Source organism: Copadichromis virginalis, linkage group LG17 (assembly GCF_057382275.1).
Source record: "Copadichromis virginalis isolate Kocher_CV1m ecotype Utaka linkage group LG17, C_Virginalis_male_GT1.1, whole genome shotgun sequence".
NCBI lineage: Eukaryota > Metazoa > Chordata > Actinopteri > Cichliformes > Cichlidae > Copadichromis > Copadichromis virginalis.
Genome location: NC_140634.1, coordinates 22,766,906 through 22,791,227, shown reverse-complemented (window position 1 = coordinate 22,791,227; position 24,322 = coordinate 22,766,906). Strand labels below are relative to the sequence as shown.

General features: G+C 39.7%; 2 protein-coding genes across 5 annotated transcripts in view; one reads left to right on the top strand and one right to left on the bottom strand.

Moving 5' to 3' along the window:
* The window catches only part of sfmbt2 (Scm like with four mbt domains 2), a 62,489-nt gene extending 58,531 nt beyond the window's left edge, over positions 1–3,958 (bottom strand). For 2 of the 3 annotated variants that reach the window (XM_085436307.1, XM_085436309.1), the window contains exon 1: positions 3,838–3,958. The gene's annotated coding sequence lies outside the window, so the exon portion shown is untranslated. Of the gene's footprint in view, positions 1–3,542; positions 3,688–3,837 lie in introns of those variants that run through there. The other variant, XM_085436308.1, reaches the window with a different exon arrangement.
* A 6,929-nt stretch (positions 3,959–10,887) lies between these two features.
* Positions 10,888–24,322, top strand: part of tmem110l (transmembrane protein 110, like) — a 14,731-nt gene continuing 1,296 nt past the window's right edge. Inside the window, exons 1-8 of one of the 2 annotated variants that reach the window (XM_085435810.1) lie at positions 10,888–11,346; positions 15,755–15,803; positions 16,002–16,097; positions 16,185–16,306; positions 17,847–17,959; positions 18,625–18,708; positions 18,807–18,938; positions 22,644–22,778. In XM_085435810.1, the coding sequence (XP_085291936.1) occupies positions 11,157–11,346; positions 15,755–15,803; positions 16,002–16,097; positions 16,185–16,306; positions 17,847–17,959; positions 18,625–18,708; positions 18,807–18,938; positions 22,644–22,772 (915 nt within the window). In that variant the 5' untranslated portion in view covers positions 10,888–11,156 and the 3' untranslated portion in view covers positions 22,773–22,778. Of the gene's footprint in view, positions 11,347–15,754; positions 15,804–16,001; positions 16,098–16,184; positions 16,307–17,846; positions 17,960–18,624; positions 18,709–18,806; positions 18,939–22,643; positions 24,221–24,322 lie in introns of those variants that run through there. The other variant, XM_085435809.1, reaches the window with a different exon arrangement.

Here is a 24,322-nt window from a genome sequence, read left to right as displayed (position 1 = left end):
TTTGAGCTGATGTGAATTTTCAATGCATGACAATTGACTCCCAAAGTCATAACCTCCTGTTTGAACTTTAAAATATCAGATTTTTACCAGTTTTAGTTCTGCCTAATCCAGAATTTCAAACACACTTCTTCGCCTGTTCACCCATCATAAGAAACACATATGTGAAATGTTTTTTTTTCCTCTCCAGTCTTTACTTCCACCGAAAAATGAGAGGAAGAGAAGTTACAGCCATGAAACGATGAGTCAGTAACACTGGTGTTATTGAACTTGTTCTCAATACTCTCAGCTTCAACTCCATCTAATTTGTTTTAACAGAAATGAAGCACAACAAATCCTACATCCATCTGAGTCACTGTAGCACAAGGTTGCCTCAAACCTTTGAAAAATTGCACCATGTATGCACAGCCCTCAATAGGGCGAGGAACAATGCACCTTTCTGAGCTGTTTTGGTGCTACACTGTAGCCCGTTTTCTCTGAACTGAAAGAAAGAGAGTAAGCCCTGTGGTTAAAGTGACTTTGAGCTTTAATTTGAGGGCTTTAACAACCACACGAGATGAAAAGTGCAGCGACTGCAGCCCTATCATTGTCCACCTGCACTTCCCAGCAACTGGAGGCAGAATGTTTTTTTTTTTAAACGCACCAACCATTCCCCACACTAATTAGCTCAATACATGATGAGAACACCCTCGAAACATTTAAGCTGAAGGTTTTATTTCCAGTATGCTGGAAGTAAAAAAAAACAAACAAAAAAACCCACAAAAAAAACAGGAAATGTGTCATTGTTCAAATACTTTTGGCTAGCATTGCTCATTTCCCTAGAAGTCACTGCACATATTTATTATACTTGTAAGCTCCTTGAATAGTCTCTGGAATAAAAGGTCACATATGCTCATTTTATCAAATTAATGAAGTACTTTGGGGTCTTGAGGAAAGAAAGCTCACATCTATGTGCCTAAAGGTGCTTTACAATGAGTTTTCACAAGACACAGGCTTTAAAATTAATTTCTATGCGTGTAAAGTTTGGAAACAGGAGAACTAAACTCCCCCTATCCTCATACATAAAATTAAATATTGCAATGAACCACTGGAAGTCGGCTTAAACAACAATGTTTTCTACACTGACTACTCCATACCAGCGCAAGCTGAGCTTTTCCTTAAATTGATCCCTCACTGGATAAACAAGTTTTCCAAACCCTGAGGGACGTTTGTTTGTTCTGACTCAGTGTTAACAGTTCCCCTCAGCGTTCATCCAAAAAACAAGCCAAATTTTTGAAGGAGTTTTTTTCTGGGAGTTTCGCGTTTGTACTTGATGAAGCCTGCTGACCTGCAGCCTCCTGGAGGAAACAGCCCAGATTGGTCACCAGGGGATTAAACTGCTCTGAGAGTGTTTAATCTCAGACGCAGGACATTTGTGCCCCAATTGTCTTGGATTGAGAAGAGTTTTTTTTTTAAATTGATTAGCCCCTGATGGGGCGCTCGGGCATCCACGTGCTGTCTTCTTGCCTTTCTCTAAACCCATCCATGCCAAAGATTTAATAGGGGATTTAGGAGATTAACTACCACTGCATGGGCTTGGGTTTTATTGCATTACTCCGTATTAGGTTCTCTTCTTTTAGAGCTATCCAAGAGTTGTTTCCTCTTGGCAACAGGATGTTATCATATAACAATTTGTCCTCTGTTTCTAACTCTTAATTCCTGCTGTTTTTAACATAGATGTGCACACAACGCACCCAATGTGCTTTATTCCCCAATTAGAACTGCCTGTGATCCCTCACTGAAAACATAAGCATGAAATGACGTCGGGCAAACAAGCATCTGCCCCTCAGGACCACAAATAAATAAATAAATAAAAGAGAGAGGAAACAAGGGGTGAAACTCCCACATCCCAGAGCATTCTTACAACTTCCACAAAACACACTTGCATAACATGGACAGCCTGCAAATCCAAGGCTTTTGGAAAGCAGGAGGAGAAGCTGATATTTGCCTACCTCCTCCCCTTATTCAAATAAGGGGGGAGAGTAAGTGTTATGCCAGCAGAAAGAAAGAAAGAAAGAAAGAAAGAAAGAAAGAAAGAAAGAAAGAAAGAAAGAACTGGACTCTTTCTATCTTTGCTTCTCTTATCTGTGCAGAATATGTGATTGCCTCTTTTCCTGAAACGCTCACCAGTGGATTAGCATACAATGCCTGATCAAAAAAAACAGCCGCGTGATAAATGGCTGTTGGATGACACTTTTAAAATAAATGAATAAATAAAAAGCCAAACCACCAAAAATGATAATCAGCTGGTCTCGTATTGGTCTTTCCCGTGGAGAAAATGGATTATGTATGTTTAACATTATGACCATCTTCGCATTTTCTCCTTTAAAAGTGCTCATTTTAGGCGTTTTCCCTTTATCCGCACGCCTGCGCTCACGCATTCCCACTCGCAGCGTCGTGGAAAAAATCTTTGGAGCCACAAGAAGTCTAAAAGCATGATTTATTCATGCCGAACCTCTATCTGGGGCTCCGTTACGCAGTCTTTATTGTTTCTGCTCATTATGGTGACGAATTTAATCAGGAGGTGGAATCCTCTGGAATATTGTAAAGCCACTAAAAAAGAAAGAAATTGATTTTTGCGAAGCACCTCGCAAAGAAAAAGAGAAATAATTAAATAAATACGCATGTGGTTTTACCCAATTATCTGCTTAATCACTCAGAAAAAAAAAAAAAAGAAATCCCCGCAGAGAAAACAACACAGCGAAAGAATTTTTTCTCGCCCGACTGTGCCAACGTCAACATATTAATCTAAGATTGCAGGGGGGATCAAAATCACCCTGTTGGTTTTATAAGGAAAACAGTATTAATCTGACACACGGCGATCTAGAAGCATCGAATGAGCCACAGCATTTTTGATAAAAGTGAAAGAGGAAACGTTAAGTGCACATAAGGAAGATGAGGCTGTGAGGGGTGTAGCCGACCAGCAGGCTGGCTGGCACTCCGGTCATGTACTTTGCACACTCAAAACTGCAGCGGAAAAAAACTCCCACGGAGTTGCCAAATGCACACTTTGAATTTAATTGATTAAACCTCGTCCATGTCCACCAAAAGAAACCGAACCGGACGCTTTATCTGCCGTCGTTTTATTTTTTCCTCGTTCAAAGATTTTAAGGCGCAGTTTTCCCCCTACGATCACCATAACCCGCCATGTTGAAAGTGGTTTGACATTTTGGCAGTGTCCGGTATTTTCCGAAGGCTTTTACGCATCTAAAGATGACGGGAAAAAATCCCACATGACTCATCTATATGAGAATGACGGCAATAAGTCATTTCTGGCGTTAATCTTTAAAATCAACTTCGTGCTCACGCCAAACAAAATTGCGTCGCGGCCATATAAAACACAGCATTAAAGAAACACATCAAATAACACACGAGCCGCCACTCACTCCTATTTTCCCCACGAATTGTTATAAATTGTGTTGTTTTCAAAGCAGTAAATGGCAGAACACATGCTAACAGGCAAAATAAATAAATAAAAAAAATAACAAGGCAATAAACGATATTACCGAGAGTGCCACGAGACAACGTCCTCTCCGCCGGTGAAAGCTGTTAATTACAGCGCGTGCGAGACACTTTGAGCAACTTGGGCTCGTGAACGAAAGCTCGCGACTATATTATCTCGTTTCTACAGAAACCGTCTCAGGAGCACTTCGCTGTTTCAAAGCGGAGGAGGAGGAAAAAAATAACTCTGCCTGTGTTTATTTCGCCGATAAAACCTCCCCCCCCCCGTCCCCCCTCAAACCCCGTCCCCCCATAAACCCCCCCCCTGCTCAGGACCGCCGGAGCCGTCACCTGTCTTACCTGTCCAAGTTTTTTTTTTGTTGCCTCTCCTTCTCGTGACCCCCCTCTGCCTTTTCTCTCTCTCTCTCTCTCTCTCGTTCCCGCGAGCTACGCAAGCGACGTCTTTCAGCTGCTGCTGCCCCCCCTCCTGTTCCAATATGGCATCCCCCATCTGCGCATGTCCAAAAAACATCTACAAATACTTTCAAGCCAACTCTTTCATTGACCTTTCAGCACAGTAGCAAAAACATATTTCTACAGGCTTTTGTAAATATGGAGCCGAGGTTAAGTGAGACACCCACAGCCCCCAAAACTGAAAGCTGTATTCTACTCAGCCGAGCAGATACAATGAAGACAACATCTAATGCCTAATTTATACCTGGTGTATGAAATAAAATGAAACTATTTTTGTGTGTGTGTAAAAACAGCCATTTCACCCACCCCCAGGACACATTTTTCTTTAACTGTATAGTTACAGTTTTATTATTAACAGGAAGATAAACTATGACCCCGTATAATCACACGTAAACAACAATAAACGTGGTGATCCTTTTAAGGACGTATATGTAAGAATAGTTAACTGTAACAGCAGCAGCAGTAGAGTATGTCTCATCATAAGCAGCTGCATATGTGCGTGAATAAAAAAGTGAAGTCAATAATTTATGGCTTCTTGGCACCATTTAGTCGTTGTTAGCTACTTTTCTCAGTTCAGACTTTTTTCTTCTTCTTCTTTGTTTTGGGAATGTCTACCGTAAGCAGAACCCTTGATATATATATATATATATATATATATATATATATATATATATATATATATATATATATATATATATATATATATAAATCTTATCAAAGTCAACACTATCCTCTAGCGGTAGGAGTGTATTGCATCAGTTAACGAGGCGAGGCGCTCATGCGTAGACCTCAAAGGTTGGCATGTATTTTCAGAAAGATCTAGAAAGAGTCAGATATTAACAAACTGTGATGGTAAGTTAATCCCAGTGGAAGGCAGCGCATAGTGAAAGTTTTATGGGGTGGAAATAAACTGAACTTTCAGCCTGGCTTTTTGCCCGGAAAGTGAGAGCTACGCAGCTCTATACTGCCCCATATGACGTTTTTTTTTCGTCTTCTTCTTCTGTTTTTTTAAGGTGGGCAATTTCTAAAAGAAGTTTCAGTGAAATTAAAGCAGGTTCCTCTTTGAACCTGAAACTTCACTCCTGACCTTGTGCCCGAGTTCTGACTCTTTGATGATATTTTGGGGACTTACTCCAATCACACGATGAATAATAGGGTGACTGTGTGTCCCACTTTTTTCTTTTTTTTATCATTTGTCCTCCCCCCGATCTCACGAGACATGTCCCACGGTTTTATTAACTGGCATTTACGCATGTCAGCCACAAAAACATGTCCATGGATCCGTGGATGCAAAAAGTGATCGATCGTATTTAAAGTGTTGTAAATGGTTTGTTGGCCTTCAGTGTTTCAAACACATCTCAAACATGTCCTTCATTAATGATATCGAGTCACCTTGTCACAAGGTAGAAGATGCAATCGGTTTTTGACAAAGTCACTTGTATGTCTTTTATTTATATGAGTAAAACGTCTCACAAATATTAAAATGTCTTTTCCAAGAGGAGATCTTTTCAGAAGGGCAGCAGAAATTGCCACAAATATAACAAAGCAGTTCTATAAAGATATTTTACATGTGATCAAAGAAACTGGACTGATTGTAACAGGACACAGAGTGGGAACAATAATGCATGCTATACTGGTCATTTCTTTAATTTTCTATGTAACCATTTCTCTCGCACATCCTGTCCACTACAGCCTATTTACCAGTGTAAGCAAAGATATTACGCATAAAAAACACAGAAACGTAAGCAATCACCTTTTTACTCAGATGGCAGCTACATAAAAACAAACGAGCTTCCGCTATGTTTAGAAAATTGCTTTTAAATTGAATAAAGTCAATTTTTACTTTGATATGATCGATGCCAAATCTTTACCGGCATATTGCGCGCTCGCGTGTGTGTGTTTAAGCTATCGCTCAGCTTTAGTAACGCGCAGTGCCTGACCAAACCAAACTCTTTGCTCAACATTTATTGTCTCTCGTTGAACTGATCATACTCATAAAAAGAAAATGCAATAAAGTTTTTCCATGAGCAAATGTCAAGTGCTCATGGACCTACTAGGTCAGCGCGACAGCAAATATAAATAGGTAATGTATTCATTCTTAGAATGAATAAATAAAAAGCTGTAAGTCGGTGACATGTTTGCCTTGATTGGCCTGACTAAACATGGAAACTATTTGAAGGATGAAAGAATCTAACATTTCTCAACGGAGATTAACAGAGTTAATAAAAACACCGAGACTGTTGACAAAGTATAGCTATCTTAAAAAGGGAAGTGCATGACTTCTGGAAAAGTTCATGTGTGCAATCATGTCTGCACAAATTGCAAGTATAACCTGTGTTTACACAGTTGTGTAGATGTCGTTTGATATGCACAAGAGAAACCAAAACCTTCTGTGTGCTCCCGGAAAAGCTGAAAATATGTATCACGACAGTTAAAACCTGTTAATCAGGGTATTTATGATCAAACCGATATGGGGCAAGGAATGGAAAGTTTGAAAAATATGCGCAGTTTCACACATTTATATTTAGGAATCAAATATTGTTTCATTCAGCAATGATCGTCGAAACGTGGAGTTGCCTCATTTTAAGGAGAAATCTGTAAAACCCGACGGTCTCACTGTACAAGCGAAAACGCGCTCGCTACGTAGATTGCTTTAATTAAGGGTTTTGTTTTGAAATGTGTAATGGGAAGTTTGGTGTTGTGTTTACGGTAGATCTGCCTCATGGAAGCACAAAGGAGTCCTGTAAAAGACAGGAGGAGAGGCGCTCGTGCTGGTGGGATGCCACTCGTGGAACAGATGGTTGAAGCGTGCGCCGTGCGCCATTAATCTGCCAGAGAAGAAGCTTTTCCAAGCGCGCGGGAGAAAGGATTATGGCTCCATTTACACGTACACACAAACATACACACACACGGATGGCACGTGCTACTGCTGCATCACGTACACGCGGTTTTGCTCGCCGCAGGGGCGTTTCCAGGACTTTTTAAAATGGGGTGTCACAGGTGGGACCGGGAACAAGGCGCACACCAGAGTGTTTATCATAAATCTAAACACACTCGGCCTCGTGTGTTTCTCTGCATCCTGTCAACGATTCATTAGATGTAAAGAAGTGCTGCACACACATTTAAACATAGATTACTTGGTGCTGGATAACTGTTGTGTAAAGTGGGAAATATATTTAAAAAGCAACATTTATTCAAGTAAACCTTCTAATCCTACTTAATTATCCTAACAGCACACATGTTTTATAATTAAATTATATTTAAAACATGTAAAGAAAAAACTTCCACATTCATTATGATGTAATATTTGAGTTCTAGTTAGGTCTGTGGAGTGTAGTACTTGAGTTTAGGTCTTGTGTCTCAGTCCTGGTTGTCTTATTGTTCTACTGTTTGGAATTAAAGTCTGTGAGTCCACTCAGAGTTTCCGTCTGTCACGATAGTTCTGGTTTCACGGTTTCAGCTATTATTTATTTTCTGCTTTGCTTTGGTGATCACATGTCTCTGGTGTTTTGTGTTTAACTTGATCTTCTCCTGTCTGTCATTAATATCTACACCTGGGTCTTTTTTTTATCCTTCTGTGCCCAATTCCTTGATTACCCTCGTGTGTATAAAAGTCCAGTCTTCATCGTAGTTGTTGTTTGATTGCCTTTCTTTCCTGATGCTGTGTTCATGTTATCTGCCTGCTTATAAACATCCATCCATTCATCCATCCACCCTCTTCTGCTTATCCTTATCAGGGTCGTGGATTCAGTTTGCGTCTATTTTTCATGGACTTTAGGATTTTGGATTCAGAAAATGGTCTAAATAAAGGTTTTCCTTACATCTCCCTGTCTGTAAGTCTGCATTCGATTTCCTTTACCTGCAACTTATGACACACACATTGCTGGGCCGCTTGATTTAGGGGGGTGGGTCAGGAAAGGCATTTGGGGTAAAAATCTGTCAAAGCAAATATATGGAGCTACACACTGTGAGCCCTTCGGGATCAGTGAAAGTAGTCTATCAGCAAAATCATAAGAAACTCATATTTTAATATTAACAGTATGAAGTACAAAGTACAATGTTTGCATCCAAGATAGATAAAAAGCAGAAAGTAGCATACTGCAAAAAAAAAAAAAAAAAAAAAAAGAAGAAGAAGAAGAAGAAGAAAAAAAAGGAAATTACCATAGTAACGGTAGTAAGTTACTTTCCATCCGGTGCTATCTGTGCTGTCATCTATCATTGCCACAATAGCAGTGCTATATTGTAGGGCGGGGCGGGAGCCAAGTTGTAGTTGCTTCCAATTAGCTACAACCTGATGGATAGAATAAAAAGTCTGTTATTGAAAGAAAATCAGAAGGAAGTTATTGTATTACTCTGCTAAAGGCTAAGGTCACTTTTACTCTTCTCTGTTTTTTATGCGTCTTTTCATCCCTGTGGAAACATTACAGTTTATATGGAACTCATGGGTTGAAATGTGACTGTTTGTACAATAATCTATGTAAGAATAGATCAGGGCTGTTACCAGGATGTTTTTTAACGGGTTGCCACGGGGGCTAACCAAATACAAGTAGAGGAACCCACAGGACCCACACCCTCTGCTCAAGTAAAACGTGCAGTTCTGAACTTATGTTACTGTACAGACTGTGCTTGTCATGAAAATATACTTAATTTAAATAACAGTAATGTTATGCAGAATGGCTCTTGTCGGAATTATATAGATGACTTTATCTGTATTCTTACTGGATTGTTTTCTGTATTTGAAAGTCTGCAAAATCATACAATATTGACAATATTTTTGTATCAGTGGAGTAAAATCAACAAAGCATAGAAAGTCTATCTATCTATCTATCTATCTATCTATCTATCTATCTATCTATCTATCTATCTATCTATCTATCTATCTATCTATCTATCTGTGTGTGTGTGTGTGTGTGTGTGTGTGTGTGTGTGTGTGTGTGATGTAATAAAATTATATCATATAACATATAATATACTTACGTTTTTTGTTTTATTGGAAGCCAGCTGGAAAACCTAAAGATTTCCTTTGTTACATCATCACGTGAGCCAGCAATTTGCCTCGTGGGGCCCGTGCGCATCACCGACACACACACGTACACACACACATATAGGATCACATTAACTAATTTCTGCTGCGAGAAAGCTGCGTCGATTCCACCCAAGAATAACAGGAAGTTAAACGAATTTATCTTCAAAATAAAAGGCCAGGAATCGTCTCAAGAGAAATAAACATGCTGAAAAAAAAACAACAAAAAGCCAGTTGCAAATCAAAAGAAAAAAATCCTATTCGCATTAATAAGATAAAAAACACTATTACTTCTAAATAGCTTTTCATATAGGATCATTAAAAGGGTACAGTCGATAGTGGTTTCAGAAGAGCTATATTATTTCGTATATTGTAGAATAGAATAGAATAGAATAGAATAGAATAGAATAGAATAGAATTCAACTTTATTGTCATTGCACATGCACAGGTACAGGGCAACGAAATGCAGTTTGCATCCATCCAGAAGTGCTTTAGTGATATAGATATATTACAATATATATTAGCAATAATATAGATATGTAATTATATTACAGAAATGGGTCTATTATGGTATGTTATAATGTACATGGTATGAAGTATGTTGTGAATATTCTATAACTATAGGTATGTACAGGCTGTAGTGAGTACAAGCTATGTACAGGATATGAACAGGATATAAATATGAAAAACTATACAGAATATGAAATAAATAACTTTACAGAAATCTGAGATATACAGTTATACAGAAATGGGAACTGTGCAAGTTGTAAACAGTTGTAGGGTTAAAAATTATCGTATGTACAGAATGATTATTTACAGAGCTATACAGTAGTGCAGTTAAGATAAGTGTGATATGTGGATAATTTCTACAGAGGCTATATAAAGTGCTAGTGGTTGTGAGCGGTGGTTCAGTCCATGTTATTATTGTGTGTTTATTGTGTGTTTGAGGGTACAGTTGTCCATTGTGGGTGTGTGCATGTTCAGTCCATGTGTTAACGTGGGTCATATTATACATACATATATGCATGTATATATGTATGTATATATATATATACAGACCTCTCTCTCTCACACACACACACACACACACACACACACACACACACACACACACACACACACACACACACACACACACCATATATATAGTTTTAAAACACAAAAAGGTGGATATTATTATTTATATTTTGTGCTCTGCCACTGTGGCTGGATTCAAGATGAGGTCAGGCACGAGCTTCCATGGATAATGTATGGTGATGAAACTGTGGTCTGTAGTGAGAGAAAGGAGCATGTGGAGGAGAGATAGAGTGGAGGCAGATGATCCACTGTGGTGAGCCCTAAAGGGAGCAGCCAGAAGAAGAGAAGCAAATGTTATGCTGATGCCTGTTTATGTAACTGGGTAACATATTTTAATGCAAAACAAGTGGGATTTTAAATAGGATAGTGAACTCATACAACTATAATGTTCAGTGTAATTTCAAAACATATGAAGTGAATTATATTTTAGTCCTTCATAACTTTCATGAACTTCTAATTACCTATTTCACTAATACTTATTATTTTACACAATCTACACTCTGTGCAGACTAAGTAATTTGATTGCACTTCCTACTACAATATTTTTAAATATACATTTATTAAACCATTTTAGTCTACCTTTATTTGATTTAAGGAATTTATTGAGTTAGTTTAATTTTTAGAGCTAATTTATTGTTTGTTTTTACTCATTGAGTTCTTTTTTCTGTTTAAATTATTTTTGAGTAATTATCACAGAGGCAGCAGAGCTCATTCTCCCTTAGATTTATTCAGCCCCTCTATCGATCTATCCTGTTCTAAAGTTGTTCTGAAGAACAGCGGAAGGCTATTATTTTGTAATGGAACTACCGGAAGCGGGGCTCCCTGCGTTTGTCCGCTTCACAGTGCGTGTTTTCGTTGTCAAAACATGTACGCGACTCAGATAATCGATTTCCATATGTTTGTGTTAGCATCATGACAGGCAGCATCAGCCGCTGGAGACAGTGAAGGGAAACTCCACCGAGAGTTGTTCGCCGGAAGTTAAAAATCCGGTCGTTTGTTCTTACCGAGTAAGAGAAAAAAGGGTTAAAGACTTATTTTTCCCACCGAGAAAGCGCTCCTTTTGTCTCCTACGGCTGTGCCGTTTAGTTTTTTTTTCGGTGTCACCATGGACATGTACGGGTATAGCGGAGTCATGCTAGTGAAAAGATTCTTGGATAATGCCCCCTTTGAAGTGACAAACATGTCCGACATTAGTAAGGCGAATCCCCACGGCTGCGACAACGGAGCTCTGACGGACAGGTTCGGCGTCCTGATCCAGGGACTGCTGGCTATCGTGGCTTTCAGCACTCTAATGTGTGAGTATCGATTCCTTTACCATCGGGAGACACATCCCTGATAACTTGTTTTCTTTTTGTGCTAATTCAGTTGGAGAATTGAGGAAAAGCAAAATGCACGAAGTGTTTTTTTTAGAAAGCTGCACCAGTCCACGTGGCGTTTTGTTTGTTGACGTTTGTTTTCCAGCCCCAGTAGCTCCGCACCAAACTGTATTGATAAATATGCTAATTTGTTTTTCCCACGGGTTTCGGCAAGAATCTAAAGCGGACAGCAAGCTTCTAAAAACAGTACCTGACTAATAGCGTTTTGCCTTTCCTTTCGGCGTATATCAGATGTTGTAAACATAGCAGGTTTGAACGGAATTTTAGCTCTTTAACCAAGGGAGAGTTGGGCGAACCCTTATTTTCAAACTGTAATTAATCAAATGAGTTGTTCACGGTATAGGCACTTAATTAAATATGTAGGGCTTGTTATACCGCACTTATATATGTGCCCTTTGCCAAAGCAGCATAACTGAGGTGCTTTTAAGCAGAGCCAGTGTCACATAATAGCAGATTTTAGATCCAGGACCTCATTTTGTTTCTCTTAGAAATCAAAATTGACTTCCATCAGAATAGTTACTTAAAATCTTTGTGCATCCAGTGGAATTTAAGATGTATGCAGGATTTCCGTGTATTCTGCAGTGTTTTTTTTTTTTTATTATTTTTAACTTTAATTAAAAAAAAAAAAAGTTGGTGGTGCAGTGGCTGGCAAGCTGGCCTCACAACAAGGATGTCCCAGCTGGCTGGAGTTTAAATGTTCTTCACATGCCTTCCACATAATGTAGTTTCCTCCCCCTGTCCAAAGACGACTGGTAACAAGAATAAATTCGGATTAGGTTAAATGGTGATTCTAAATTGTCTGCCTCTCTGTGTTAGCCCTGCAGCATATCTGTGACCTCTCCATCTGTGGCTTCTTGTCCTGTGACAGCTGGGATAGAGAGAGATAGATGACAAAACCTACATGTTGCATCCATAAAATCAATAAAAGTGAATAAAACCATAATTTAAACCAAAACTAGAGCAGCAAAAATGGAAAAAATTGTAAATAAAACCAATTAACTGAAAGTAACTTACATAAAATGAAGTAATAGTCAAATCAATAAAACAATATAATGATAATTAAGAGTAGGAATTGGACTATTTAAAGCAGGGATGTCAAACTCATAAAACCCACTTTGATCTTAAGTGGGCTGGGCCAGTGAAACTCTCCTTTCTGTCACTGTAAAGATGTTTAACTACACATCTAATCCCTCTATTCCCTTAATATAAGAAAAAGAAGTGCAGTTTCAACCATGTATCTCCTTGTTTTTCTACATAATTGGATCACATCTTGGAGAAGCTCACTGCGGTCGTGAGTTCTCAGAATCGGCTCTTTGAGCACAAGAATGACAACATCACGGAGCGTAAGTTTGATAACATCATGGAGAAGCTCACGGCTCTCCAACGGGAGATTGAGAGACCAGTGTTGGACTGTTAGAACAGCTTTGAAATTCATATGAGTTGTTCGCACTAAAGTAAAAGCCACCATCACTTCATGCGGATACCCCTTCGGCGCCAGCCACGGTCTCAAGGCTGGAGCTGAACAACAACACCCTGATAACGACTGTGTTTAGACTGTTCTTCTCATTCTATGCAAGGCCACCTGGGTTGGCTGGAAGACTGTTTACTTAGCCTGGCAGGGCGAAGGACACTGTCTCAGCTGAACTCTGGACACATACACGCACACAGAAATATATATACACATGCAGATGTACACTCATCCCCCCTCCCCCTCCAAACGCCTTCGACGCTTATTCCCCTCCGATGCTGACGGTGGATCAAGGAGACCAGCGCTTATGCTGCAGGCCCGGATGCACTGTCTACATTGGCTGTCTCTCACCCTTTACCCACCCCTGTTGCTTGTCATGTGTTTCTTTGGTGCATTAAGAGTTTTTTCATGTGCTATGTGCAGAGGTGTTTTTTTTAATCTCTCAAACTGATCTCCCTGTTGGAGCTCAGTCTGGGGGGAGTTATTTTTTTTCTCCTTATCTTTCCTCATGTTGTGCTTTTTCCATGTTATACCCCTCTGACATGTCTTCCCCATGTGATGTTTGTGTAATGTATGTATGGTCGGAAGGGTAAGACGGCGCTGGCACGGCTGGCAGCCTTAACCCAATTTCCCTCAGGATGAATAAAGTATGATCGGTCGATCAATCAATCAATCAATCAATCAATCAATCAATCAATCAATCAATCAATCAATCAATCAATCAATAATTAAGGATTGTTGCCGCATTAAATTAAAGAAGTTGTCTGCACGACTCTGAGCTTATAAGCAAGGTTTTCAGACCGTGCCAAAATTTTAAAATCGCCTCTAAAACGAACAAAGCAAATGTTTGGCCTCAGTATAGTACGCTCAGTGTGCTATATGAAGCTAATTAAGCTGTTTTGTTCCCTTCAGTTTTCTTGTGTGTTCAGTTGTCCAGCACTTGTCCAGTTGTAAGCACAGTCGAGTCTTTCAGCTTCCTCTGGGGATAAAAAGTTGGGCACTTTTTATCCCCGGATAAAAACTTAGGGTTAGGGTGATGATTAAAAACAATGCTGTTTTAACAGCTCAACAAGATGCTCCTTGTAAACTGGAGTGTTTACTTGCTCAACCCTAACAATGGCTGTTGACTTACTAAGAAACTTGTGATTCTGGGGCAGCTGACTTGGGGAATGCCAAGCATCTAACCACTTTTGGCACCCTTGGCTCTGTTTTTTATTTTTAATTATTATTTTTTTGGCAGCTCAAAGGTGCGACTGTTACAAGTAGCTGTAATAAAAGCTAAACTCGATGCCTCTCAGAAACCGTATATAGTTTGTGTTAATGTTTGATTACCTGTATGACTTTCTGGATCATATTTAATTTTCGGTTTTAATTTGTTCTCAGCTGTTTCCTTGGATTATAGTGACTTCAGTCAGCTGCCAGGGATATTGTTACACAACTGTCTGCACATATGTGTTCAGGGAAAACATTAGGACAGTTTCCTTTTTTTTTTTTTTTCTTTGTTTTTTGTAAGTATTCCTAAATGCCACACAAAAAACAGAGTACATGGATGCTGATCCAGCGCAATATAAACTTATTTCTCTAGATTGCTGGCATATAATCTAATAATCAGTACTTTAAAAGGTCAGTGCAGTCATGGTGATTTCATCAGCTAATTAGCATGCTGAAACCTGAGCAGTGAAGTTCAGCAGAATCAGGTCAGGCCTTAAGTGGGAGCGATCAATGAGCTCTAACCTCCACTTAGTTACTTATTAGCAAAAGAATCAATATCCCTCCTCTCGCTCTTATTCTCCCCCCTTTGGTTCTCTGAGTGTCATTCTTGGTCATTCGGGCCACATGTATGTGTTAATATTTACAAATTATTTGTGTGCAGTGAAGCATTATTAGCATCATTAGATCTTAGGTTATGGCCAGAGTTGCAGGCGGACCTGCACCGTACATCCCTCCGCTCATCTGTCTTCCTCAAAGCTATTTTTGGGAGTTTCCTTCCACTGACTCACTGTTCTGCCTGCACTCATGGAACTCAGATAAAGGCTGGAGATTGAGTACGTCAGTCTGCCCCGCCTTGTTGTTCCGTTGCTGTCATGAAAGTAAATCGACACCCTACTTTCATGCTTATTAATATTTATTTTCTGTCCAGGATCCTTTTAAGTTTTAAGTCAACAAGTATAGATTAGTGACAAAGCTGGGGTCATTCCATCTCAAATCAAACTTTCACAACATCACTATTATAAACATTATTATATTTTTCCATAAATTCCATGTCATTTGGCATTCCTATAGCAAATATAAATAAATGATGTAAATATGCCTTTACTCTTGTCACATCGCCAGCACATAGCCATAGCCATCGGATTACTCTGTAACACTTCCTGTATTGCTGAGATATTGATGGGCCTTTTCCAAAGGTTTCTTCTTGTCAGAAAACTGAGATGTTCAGTTTCGAGTTAAGCTGCTGATTGAGGAATCTAGACAATATCAATCATTGTGCCTTATGTACCAATATTTTTTTCTCAATGTGATGGACCTTTGAGAAAGGCCCAGTTGGTCTGCATACAGTTTATATATAATACTTCACACATTACCCTGTGTGAAGTATGCGATTTCCATTTGAAGGAGACCTTGATTCTGTTTCCACATGCTCTCTCCCATTTTCGACCCTGGTGGATTTATAGGAACAGTCGGTGCCTGTTTATTGAGCCCACTGGGCTGCGTGAGATTAAGATGATTCATCTGTATTTTATCCTCAACCTTTCTCCCCTCTGGCTGCTCACAGATTGGTGAAAACAGTGGTAAGAAACTGTGCTTTATGTTGTTGTTTTGCAGGACAATCAATCAATTGATTTTCTTTGTTTGCAGTGAAGAGGTTCCGGGAGCCAGTAGGGATCAGACGACCATGGCGGATCTGGTCAGGCATTTTTCATTTTCTCTTTAGACATATCTACCCTGCCCTGTCCTATATCCTAACGTTTTCTATTCCAGCTACAAAATAATTCCTCTGGAATTATACAAAAAATCATAACATTTAAAAAAAAAAAAAAAAATCTCACTTTTCAAGTCAGTCAGAACCAGAAAATAAAAACCGAGTCCATCGTGCCTTTTCCAGGTTTTTTGATACATCCAAACAAGCCATAGGTGCTCTCTTCATCCACTTTGCCAATGTCTTCCTGTCCACTCTCACCAAAGAGGACCCCTGCTCTCTGTAAGTTCTTTAGAAGCACATCAGTCATTCTAGGATGTGTCCTACAGGGATGTCGCTTCAATAATGTAATTTAATTTTTCACCAAAGTTATCTGATGAACTTCCTGCTGGATGCCACTCTGGGAATGTTGGTCATCTGGCTGGCTGTCAAGTTGGTGTCCAAGTTGGTGGAGTACAAGCAGTGGACTCTGCTCATGTTTGGAGAATATGGTGAGTGTAACCGAATAATTTTCTTCTCTTTATGGTTTTTCATTTTCTTCTCATCTATTTACACACAAAATGAACACTGAGGCGCATTAATGAAGAAGGTGCAGTGCTAATATCTGCCAGCAGAGGGCGCTGTAGACCCACCAGAGGTACACCAGGAGCATAGCCAGCATCTCCAGCTGCAGCTGAAAACATTCCTATTGGCTTAATACAGTTACTGCAGCCCCCTCACTCTACCTCCTGTTGTTTTTTTCCTTTACGTCCGTCCTTGTGTGATGGAAAATTTTACTTAAACTTGCCCGATTAAATCCATCTTACTTCTGGGCTACAGTTGTGCTTTGGTCAAGGGCACAATTGTAGTTAATTCCCTGTTTTGTTTGACATGAGCGCTGACATTTCCAGATCGGTGTGTTTGTTTGCCCCCCCCCCCGCGTCTGGCTTGTAGTCTTCCTTCTTCCTTCCTGCCTTAATGACAGACCTGTTCTCGTTTGTGTTTGCTGTGGTGAGGCACCTGTGTAACAGAGATTTTATTAAAAGGTTGAGACCAGGGGAAGAAATTCATCACCTTCAATATTATAATCAAATCCATAATTCTGTATAGTAACTGGTTCAAAGCAATGGTAGTCAAATGAAGCTTGACTATAGTTTCATGTTAAAATCCACCCGTAATGTGTTTCCTTATTTTCCGTCACATATGTGCTGTTACTGTTGGGTCTGTGTTTCCACAAGCCCCGCTAATTCTAGAGACTTATTCATCATGAAGAAAACAAGGCAGTCGATCGATCGATTATTTGCGCAAGGGAGGCCTCGTCTGTGTCCACCACGAAAATTACCTCCACGACAACCTCCCTTGCTGCCTTTTTATTGAGAGACAGTTCACACAAAAAAAACATCAGAACAAAGCCACGCCCACATGGTTCTAAGACAAGGCCTTGTATGTATATGTGTGAACTTCTGTAAGAGTGTGTGTGCGTGTGTGTGTGTGTGTGTGTGTGTGTGTGTGTGTGTGTGTGTCAGACCTCCTGCTGACCAAAGGGTCGTAAACGCAGGAAGCTTGCATCAAAAGAAGCAGATCTTCCAGATAGGATGTATCTGCAATAAAACATTACAGCCCCCACCTAGAACCTCGAGAATCTGGGGGGGAAGGACAGTGGAATTTCTTTCATCAGAGTTGGCAAGCATAGAAATGACAACATTTAACAGTTCACTCTAACAGTTACAGTGGTGGATGCTCATATGGAACATAGCCAGATTTTAGCAGTGAAGTAATCAGTGGTGAGCAAAGAGCTTAGGTTTCAGACTTTTCTAAACACCCTGTTTCTTACAGTTTTTTTCCCCCACTTTTGGCTCTGGATGATGTCATAAAGTGGTCATCTCAGGCACACATGCTGCCTTCCAGATACCACGAAAGTCGGATGTCGGAACTCAGGATGGACATTTATTAGGGTTCAGGAATAAAAACGTGGAACTTTAAGCCTGTGACGTTAACAGATGAAGTGCAAATGAAGTCTCATTAATTTTTTCCCCCTCCTTGTTCCTCCAGGTGACCCCCCCCAGGCAGCAGCATGGCTGGGCCAGTGTGGCGTCTACATGCTCATTATGGTGCTAGAGAAAGGTGTCATCAGCCTTGTGCTGCTTGTCCCCGGATGGTCCAAAGTAAGAAGATTTTACAGCTCATTGTGCGCTAATCCTTTGATATTATAAAACATTTAGGCAGAGGAAACGATTTCCACTTTTTACATCATGGCACAGCCAAGACTTCAGCGAGGTTTAGCCAGTCTTAGACTGTACTTAATCCAATACAATTGACCAAGCTGTGATCTCATCCTAGAAGAATCACAATTTAGTTTGAATCTGAACACCCTTTCGATCTTGTTTTCATGTACATCTGGCATTGTTTGGTTTGTCTTTGAGGCAAATATGGGAGAGAATATAAAAGTATTTATTTGCCAAAAGAAGTTTTTGAAACTTATGAAATCCTTGTGATTTTTTTTTCCTTCACTGTTTCCTAGAAATATGCAATAAATAAATAAATAAAAAATCAGAAATGTAAAGTTCATGAGAAACAAACTTTGCCACTTAAGAACTTTTGACCAAGAAACATAAACAAGGAAGATGGTGAAAAAATGACTTCTCCTGATCCCAGTGTAAACATGAAGTCTGTTTCAAAGAGAGTTTGTTTTTGTAACATTGAGAATATTTGTGTTGTAAAATTAGCCTTCGTCATAGCAACAATTGTCGTTATTTGACGGTCTCAATTTATTTCAAACTCCTTCAACCATCCATTGTTATTATTAATCAGTTTTCATCTTCTGTTCCAGTTACAGGAGGTGTTGCTGAGCTACATAGCTAACCCTCAGCTGGAGCTGGCCCTCGTCATGCTTATCGTGCCCTTCATAGTCAATGTAAGTTCTGTTTTCATGATGAGAAAGTGAAACTAATCAGGACAGTTTTTGACTGCTTTGGACGTACCACCTTGTGGTGTCTCTGTCTCCCCCTGTAGTCAATCATGTTCTGGGTGGTGGACAGCTTGATGATGAGGAAGTATAAGACAATGAAGAGCCTGGACGACTCGTCCGACAGCTTGGTGAAGAAGCCCGAATCTCTGCCGTGGGTGGACAGTGAGGAGTCAAGGGTGAGAGTAACTGTTGCTGTGTAAAAACATCACAATCAAACTGGATTTGTGCCCATTTAATTCAAGCTTAGACTGAACAACATTAAAACCCGACTGTAAGAATTTAAAGGCTAATGCTGCTGAAGCAGATAGACCATATATGTGTCTGCTGAAATAAGAATGCAGCATTTGCCTGTTGTCACTCGTAAACATTGTTTTATAGTTACACATGAGAACAGCAGTGGGCCTAGTATGGAACCCTGGGGCTCCCCTTTTCTTACAGACAGGTAGGAGGAGGAAGACCCAGCAGAGTGGACGTATTTGACAACGAAGTCAGAATTTCTGTGTCTGTCTGCCAAGCTGACAAACTAGTGCTTTAATAATATCACTTACCAGTTTAAAAGCAGCTGTTATTATTGTGATAAAATATCACTTCTGTAGGAAAAACAATTGAAAGTATTTCAATTGAACTGTAATTAGCAGAAGCACTTTTTTTTTGTATTTTCTCCACTAGAGCCTTTGCCTTTTTGTCTTTTGTGAGTTGAGTCAATACTTGACGTACCGGTACTGTATTACCCACACAGTTATATTTGTGGGTTTATAGTTTGTAGCAGTGACAGTAAATTATCAGCGTTTTAGCTCCAGCTGATGAACGCCATCAAGATTTAAAAGGGGAAAAATACCAGAGTATCATTTGGTTACCATCATATGTTTACTATTACCATCTTTACTATTTGCAGTAATTTGTTTTTGGTTTTTTTGTGGTAAGACCTCATTGCAAATGTGTTTTAGAGTCTGCAGGCATTTCAGTTGCTGTATGTAATTGTAATTTTTAATATGAAGCCATTAGTTTTCTTTAGTGTTCATATAGAAGCCAAACAGTTATTTAAAAGTTAAAAAGAACACACAGATAATATGATATTGTTCAATATTACATTTTTTTTTTTCCAAATTTTAGGGTTTGAATTTTGAATTTTTAGTCCATGCAGGGTTAAAATCTCAGTATTTTTATTCAGCCATCAGTTAAATTAAATCCCTGGAGGAATCTGACAGACTCGTGTGAGTTCTGGAAGTGACTCATTGATGTTTTGTTTTTTTTTTGTTGTTATTATTATAAATGTTTAGTTCCAAAAAGGAAATAACCCTGAAAAAACTTTGTTCCCACCAAACACCCTCTGGGACTATTAACCAAGACAGATCCAACCATGCCATGTGAAAGCTGAATGCCTTTCCTTTTTGAAGAAAAATCTTTCATCGTGTGTCGAAATGAGCGTTAATGTACCAACACTGTCTCGCTGGGTGTGAGCTGCACCTGTTGTTTTTCTCTTTACGTTTGATCTAATGAGGATCCAAACCCATAAATTTAGTCCAAGAAACACTGAGTCAGACTTTTCTCTCGAGCTTTCGTCAGTGCTGTTGAATTAGGCGATTTTAGCTTGATTATAGTTGGTTGTCGAAGTTTCAGACTCCCGTAATGAAAATGTTTGCGCGTGGTTTTGCGTATAGAATTAAAACCTCAGCAGACATTTAAAAGGAGATATAGGATTATTGATATTTAAATGGGTTTCTCACCCTTTGTCTGTATTACACAGAAAAAATAAAGGGAAAAGGATAAAGGGTAATAACACGCAGAAAAAGCCTCTTATTGGATCCCACTTGATCAAGAGGAAGCCCACACAAGCAGGCTTTTCGTGTGTGCGTTGTTGGATGCTGGTTTGTCTAGTCTGACAAAGTTGGAAGAGGTTTCTTGTAGTAATTCATACCAGGCATAGAAGCTTCTGATATCCTTCTTTTCCTCTAAGGAAAGGCTGAACTCACAGACTTTAGGGCGAATGACTGCTGGGGTGCGTGACCCTTGTGTGCAATGTGATGAGAGTGTTTATCCCTCCCTCTTCTTTTCTTTTCCCTGGTCGTCTGCCAAGGAGGCATAAATCAAGCCTTCATACCAAGAATAAAAGTGACATTTATAATTTGTTTCATCATGCTGATGTTATGGAAAGCTGAGTGGAGGAGGACAGCAGAAAGACGGGCATTGATTTGGATGAGCTCTTAGTGGAGTTGGAGCCACAATGCTGTTGTTGTGGTTAGTTAGACTGACTGTTATAGAAGAAGTTTAACATGAGTTTAACATGAGTTTAACGAGAGTATAGCTGCAGCGCTACAAATAAAGAAGTTGGTATGGATGCTCAGTTTTAGTACTGTTACACAGCAAGAAGGTCCTGGGTTCAAATCCAGAGACACAAATCCTGTGTCTCTGTGCTTTTCTCCTGAGCGAGGTGCAGATGAGGTGCGCTTGACTGATTACCACGTGTTGGAAATCCTCGTCTTTCCTCATGTCGTGCATTTTCTATGGTTTCGGTTCAGGTCGCTGTTCGTGTGGTCGACTGGCCAGTGCTACCTAGCCTGACCTGTCTCCCCAATGTGATGTTTGTGTATTGTATGTATGGTCGGCAAGGTATCATCTATCTTAATTGCCCCTTGGGGATAAATAAAGTCTTTTTGACTTTGACTTAAATAAGATGTTTGTTAACCTTTGACAATATATCTGACAGTGGTTGCAGTCTATACAAGTTTGGAGACAGGCTGACAGGTCAAAGGCAACCTGTACAATCGCCTGTGTTCAAACGTGGTTGCACAGAGATAATGTGTGCAACAAACTCAATCTCTGTATGATCAGTACGTGGAATCGGCCATAAAAAGTCAAAAATATTCACTTCAAATTTCACCTAGTCACAAGGGCGTTTACAGTCTTATACTTACTCTTGTGTGAGTGAACCATTAGCAATAAATCAGTTCACAGGGCCTTAAAGGCACCTAAGAAGGCACATAGCATGTGTGAAAGCCTTGAAATCCCCACATTTACCAAAGCTTAAAGTCCTAACTTATGCTTAACCGACAGTGATTCAGTTACACCTGCTGCGTTGTACATTCTATTTAATCTGGGTTCCCAGTTTTCCACATTAGCTACAGGGATCAAAGCTCTGGTCAAACACAGCTGGAGGTTTAATGGCTTGAAATTGTCCCTTGGGGAACACCTGTTTGATTCATACTCACAAACGGATGAACATTTAAAAAGTTGATGTTAACTTTGGCTGTTTGCCCTTGTGTAGAATTTGGGACCGCTCTTGACTTTTGCAACAGTACAGTTGCAAAAGCACATTCTCATGGCAGTTTGAGCTCAGTGAGTATTTCACAATCTGTTTAGATATTTCCCTCTTTTCCAGAAGTCCTTTATACTTAATGTTTTCTTTCACGCTTAATCTTCATTTTCTTTTGCTGTTTGGATAGATGGATAGGTTTAGGCACTGAAGCTACCTGGTTAGGGTTGGAAAGGATCAAACATGCACGCTCCTACTCCGATATTACTCTTTACTAATCTCTAAGCTCACCCTTTTAACAGATTTTCCACATGTCAAACCCTATTTTAAAGAAACATATGGAACTTTTTTAGTACTTTAAATGTCTAATAGTTGTGGAATTCTGCTCCTTAGAGAGTTGAATTCCTCCTGCTTCTGGAGAGTGTCTTCAAAGCTGCAAATAAACAGCGGTATTTTTCCACTGTGGACTGGGAATCCAGAGCTGAGAGATTTCCCAGCTTTTTGCCTAGGACGCAAAGTCTAAACACACACTACAGCTGAAAATGAGTCATCTGTTCTTTGTCTTTAGCTTATAGTTAGTGCTGCTCTACTGTAAGCTCTGGTGGCTAACAAAATCCCCCTCTCTCAGGTCCTGCTGTCGGCTGAGACAGACACCGAAGAGGCTTCAGAGGGGGAGGAGGAGCCGGCTGAGGTTGAACCGGTCCCCTATGTGCAGTACTCAGGTGGACCACTGAGACCAAGCTGGGTGGCAGTGTAAACCCAGGTGACGTGTCCTCGATTATCGACTGTCCCCACACACAACACATAACAGCATAAATAAGAAAAACAAACTTCCATCCACGTCTTCACAGACTGTCGTCAGTCTTAATATCAGCTTCTTTGCAAGCAAAGGCACAATTTAAGGTCGTATAACCTGTGAATGTGAATACCTTTAGCTGCCTTCTTCCGCATCGAAGGTTAGAACACTTAGAACTGGAGGTCGACTCAGTATATGCATGCACTGTGCATCACGTAGCGTTTTGGGAATTAGAAAGTCTTTATCCTCTCACCTTGCTGCCTCCGTTTACTGCAAGAGAACATCAGAGAAACCACAGCTGAACACGCCACGTGTGTGGGGAGAGATCATTAAGGAGCGCGGTGCCCACAGGGCAAAATCTACGGGTGGTAATGACAAAGACTAAAATTAATCTGTCTTCTCTCAACTCCAGGGACTTTTGGAAATGTTGTTTCTCTAAAGAGAGTCATTTATCGAGTGTCATATTCCAAAAGGAGAAAGAAAGTATACACTATATATATAAAAGTGCTCTCTAAGGTTATACTCAAATATAATCACTTTGAATCCACCTTTTTATTTGAGGTGTAATTATAGTCATTCCTGCACGTTCTCCCTCCGGCTGTTTACTTTAAGGTAAAAGGGCGATCAGTGGGATTTTTGTTTTTGTTTTTCTGTTGAACCGCACACATCAGTCCTTTGGCTGCTGCACTTTCAACACGTGGATAATGTGGCTGATGAAATACACCACCAACACATCTTAAGCTTGATTTATACTCCTGCGTTTAATCTATGGATGACCTTGCTCTGACATTGCACCACCGAAACAGCAGCCGTCATTGTGTTGCTTTCCTTCCATAGACTGTATATAAAAGATGTCTGTTTTACTCTAAATGAGGCCATCGTTTAAAAAAATGAACATTAAATAAAAGTATACCACTGTGAACTAGCGATTTAACATCAGAGCTAGCTGTTGCATCCTAATCCTAAACTACATAAAAGACAGATGTTTTAAAGCCTCATGTTTGGCCATTTTGAAACTGGTTTTGACCTGATTTGGATGAATACTCTTCAGATTATCTTTTACTACATTAAAGGCTACACACGTGATTTAGTAAAAGTATACATACACTTACACTTCCCCCTCTTTGTCTTTATATATAAAGAGAATGAATACCATGCTCTAGTGAAGCATGCTTTAAACTAGCAATTGAGACCCATTAGAAATATCTTTACAGAGTTCACAGGTCAAGTAAGTCACACAGGCTGGTGAATGCGCACTCCCTGACACTTTGGTGAGTGGTTACCGGAAGTTGCGGAAGTCTGTTTGATAAGAGATTGCTGCAGTCGCCTTTAGTTTGCATGGAAGACACTGTTTTGTCTACAAACACTTGCTAAGCACAGCCTTTTACAGTAAATTTGACTGAATCCAACATGTTTGAAAAAGATTAATTTTTAATTTGAAGGTAAATGTTCTGTGTTTCCGGTTTACTTTCACAACTCTTTACAAACGAGTTGACATCTTACACACAAAC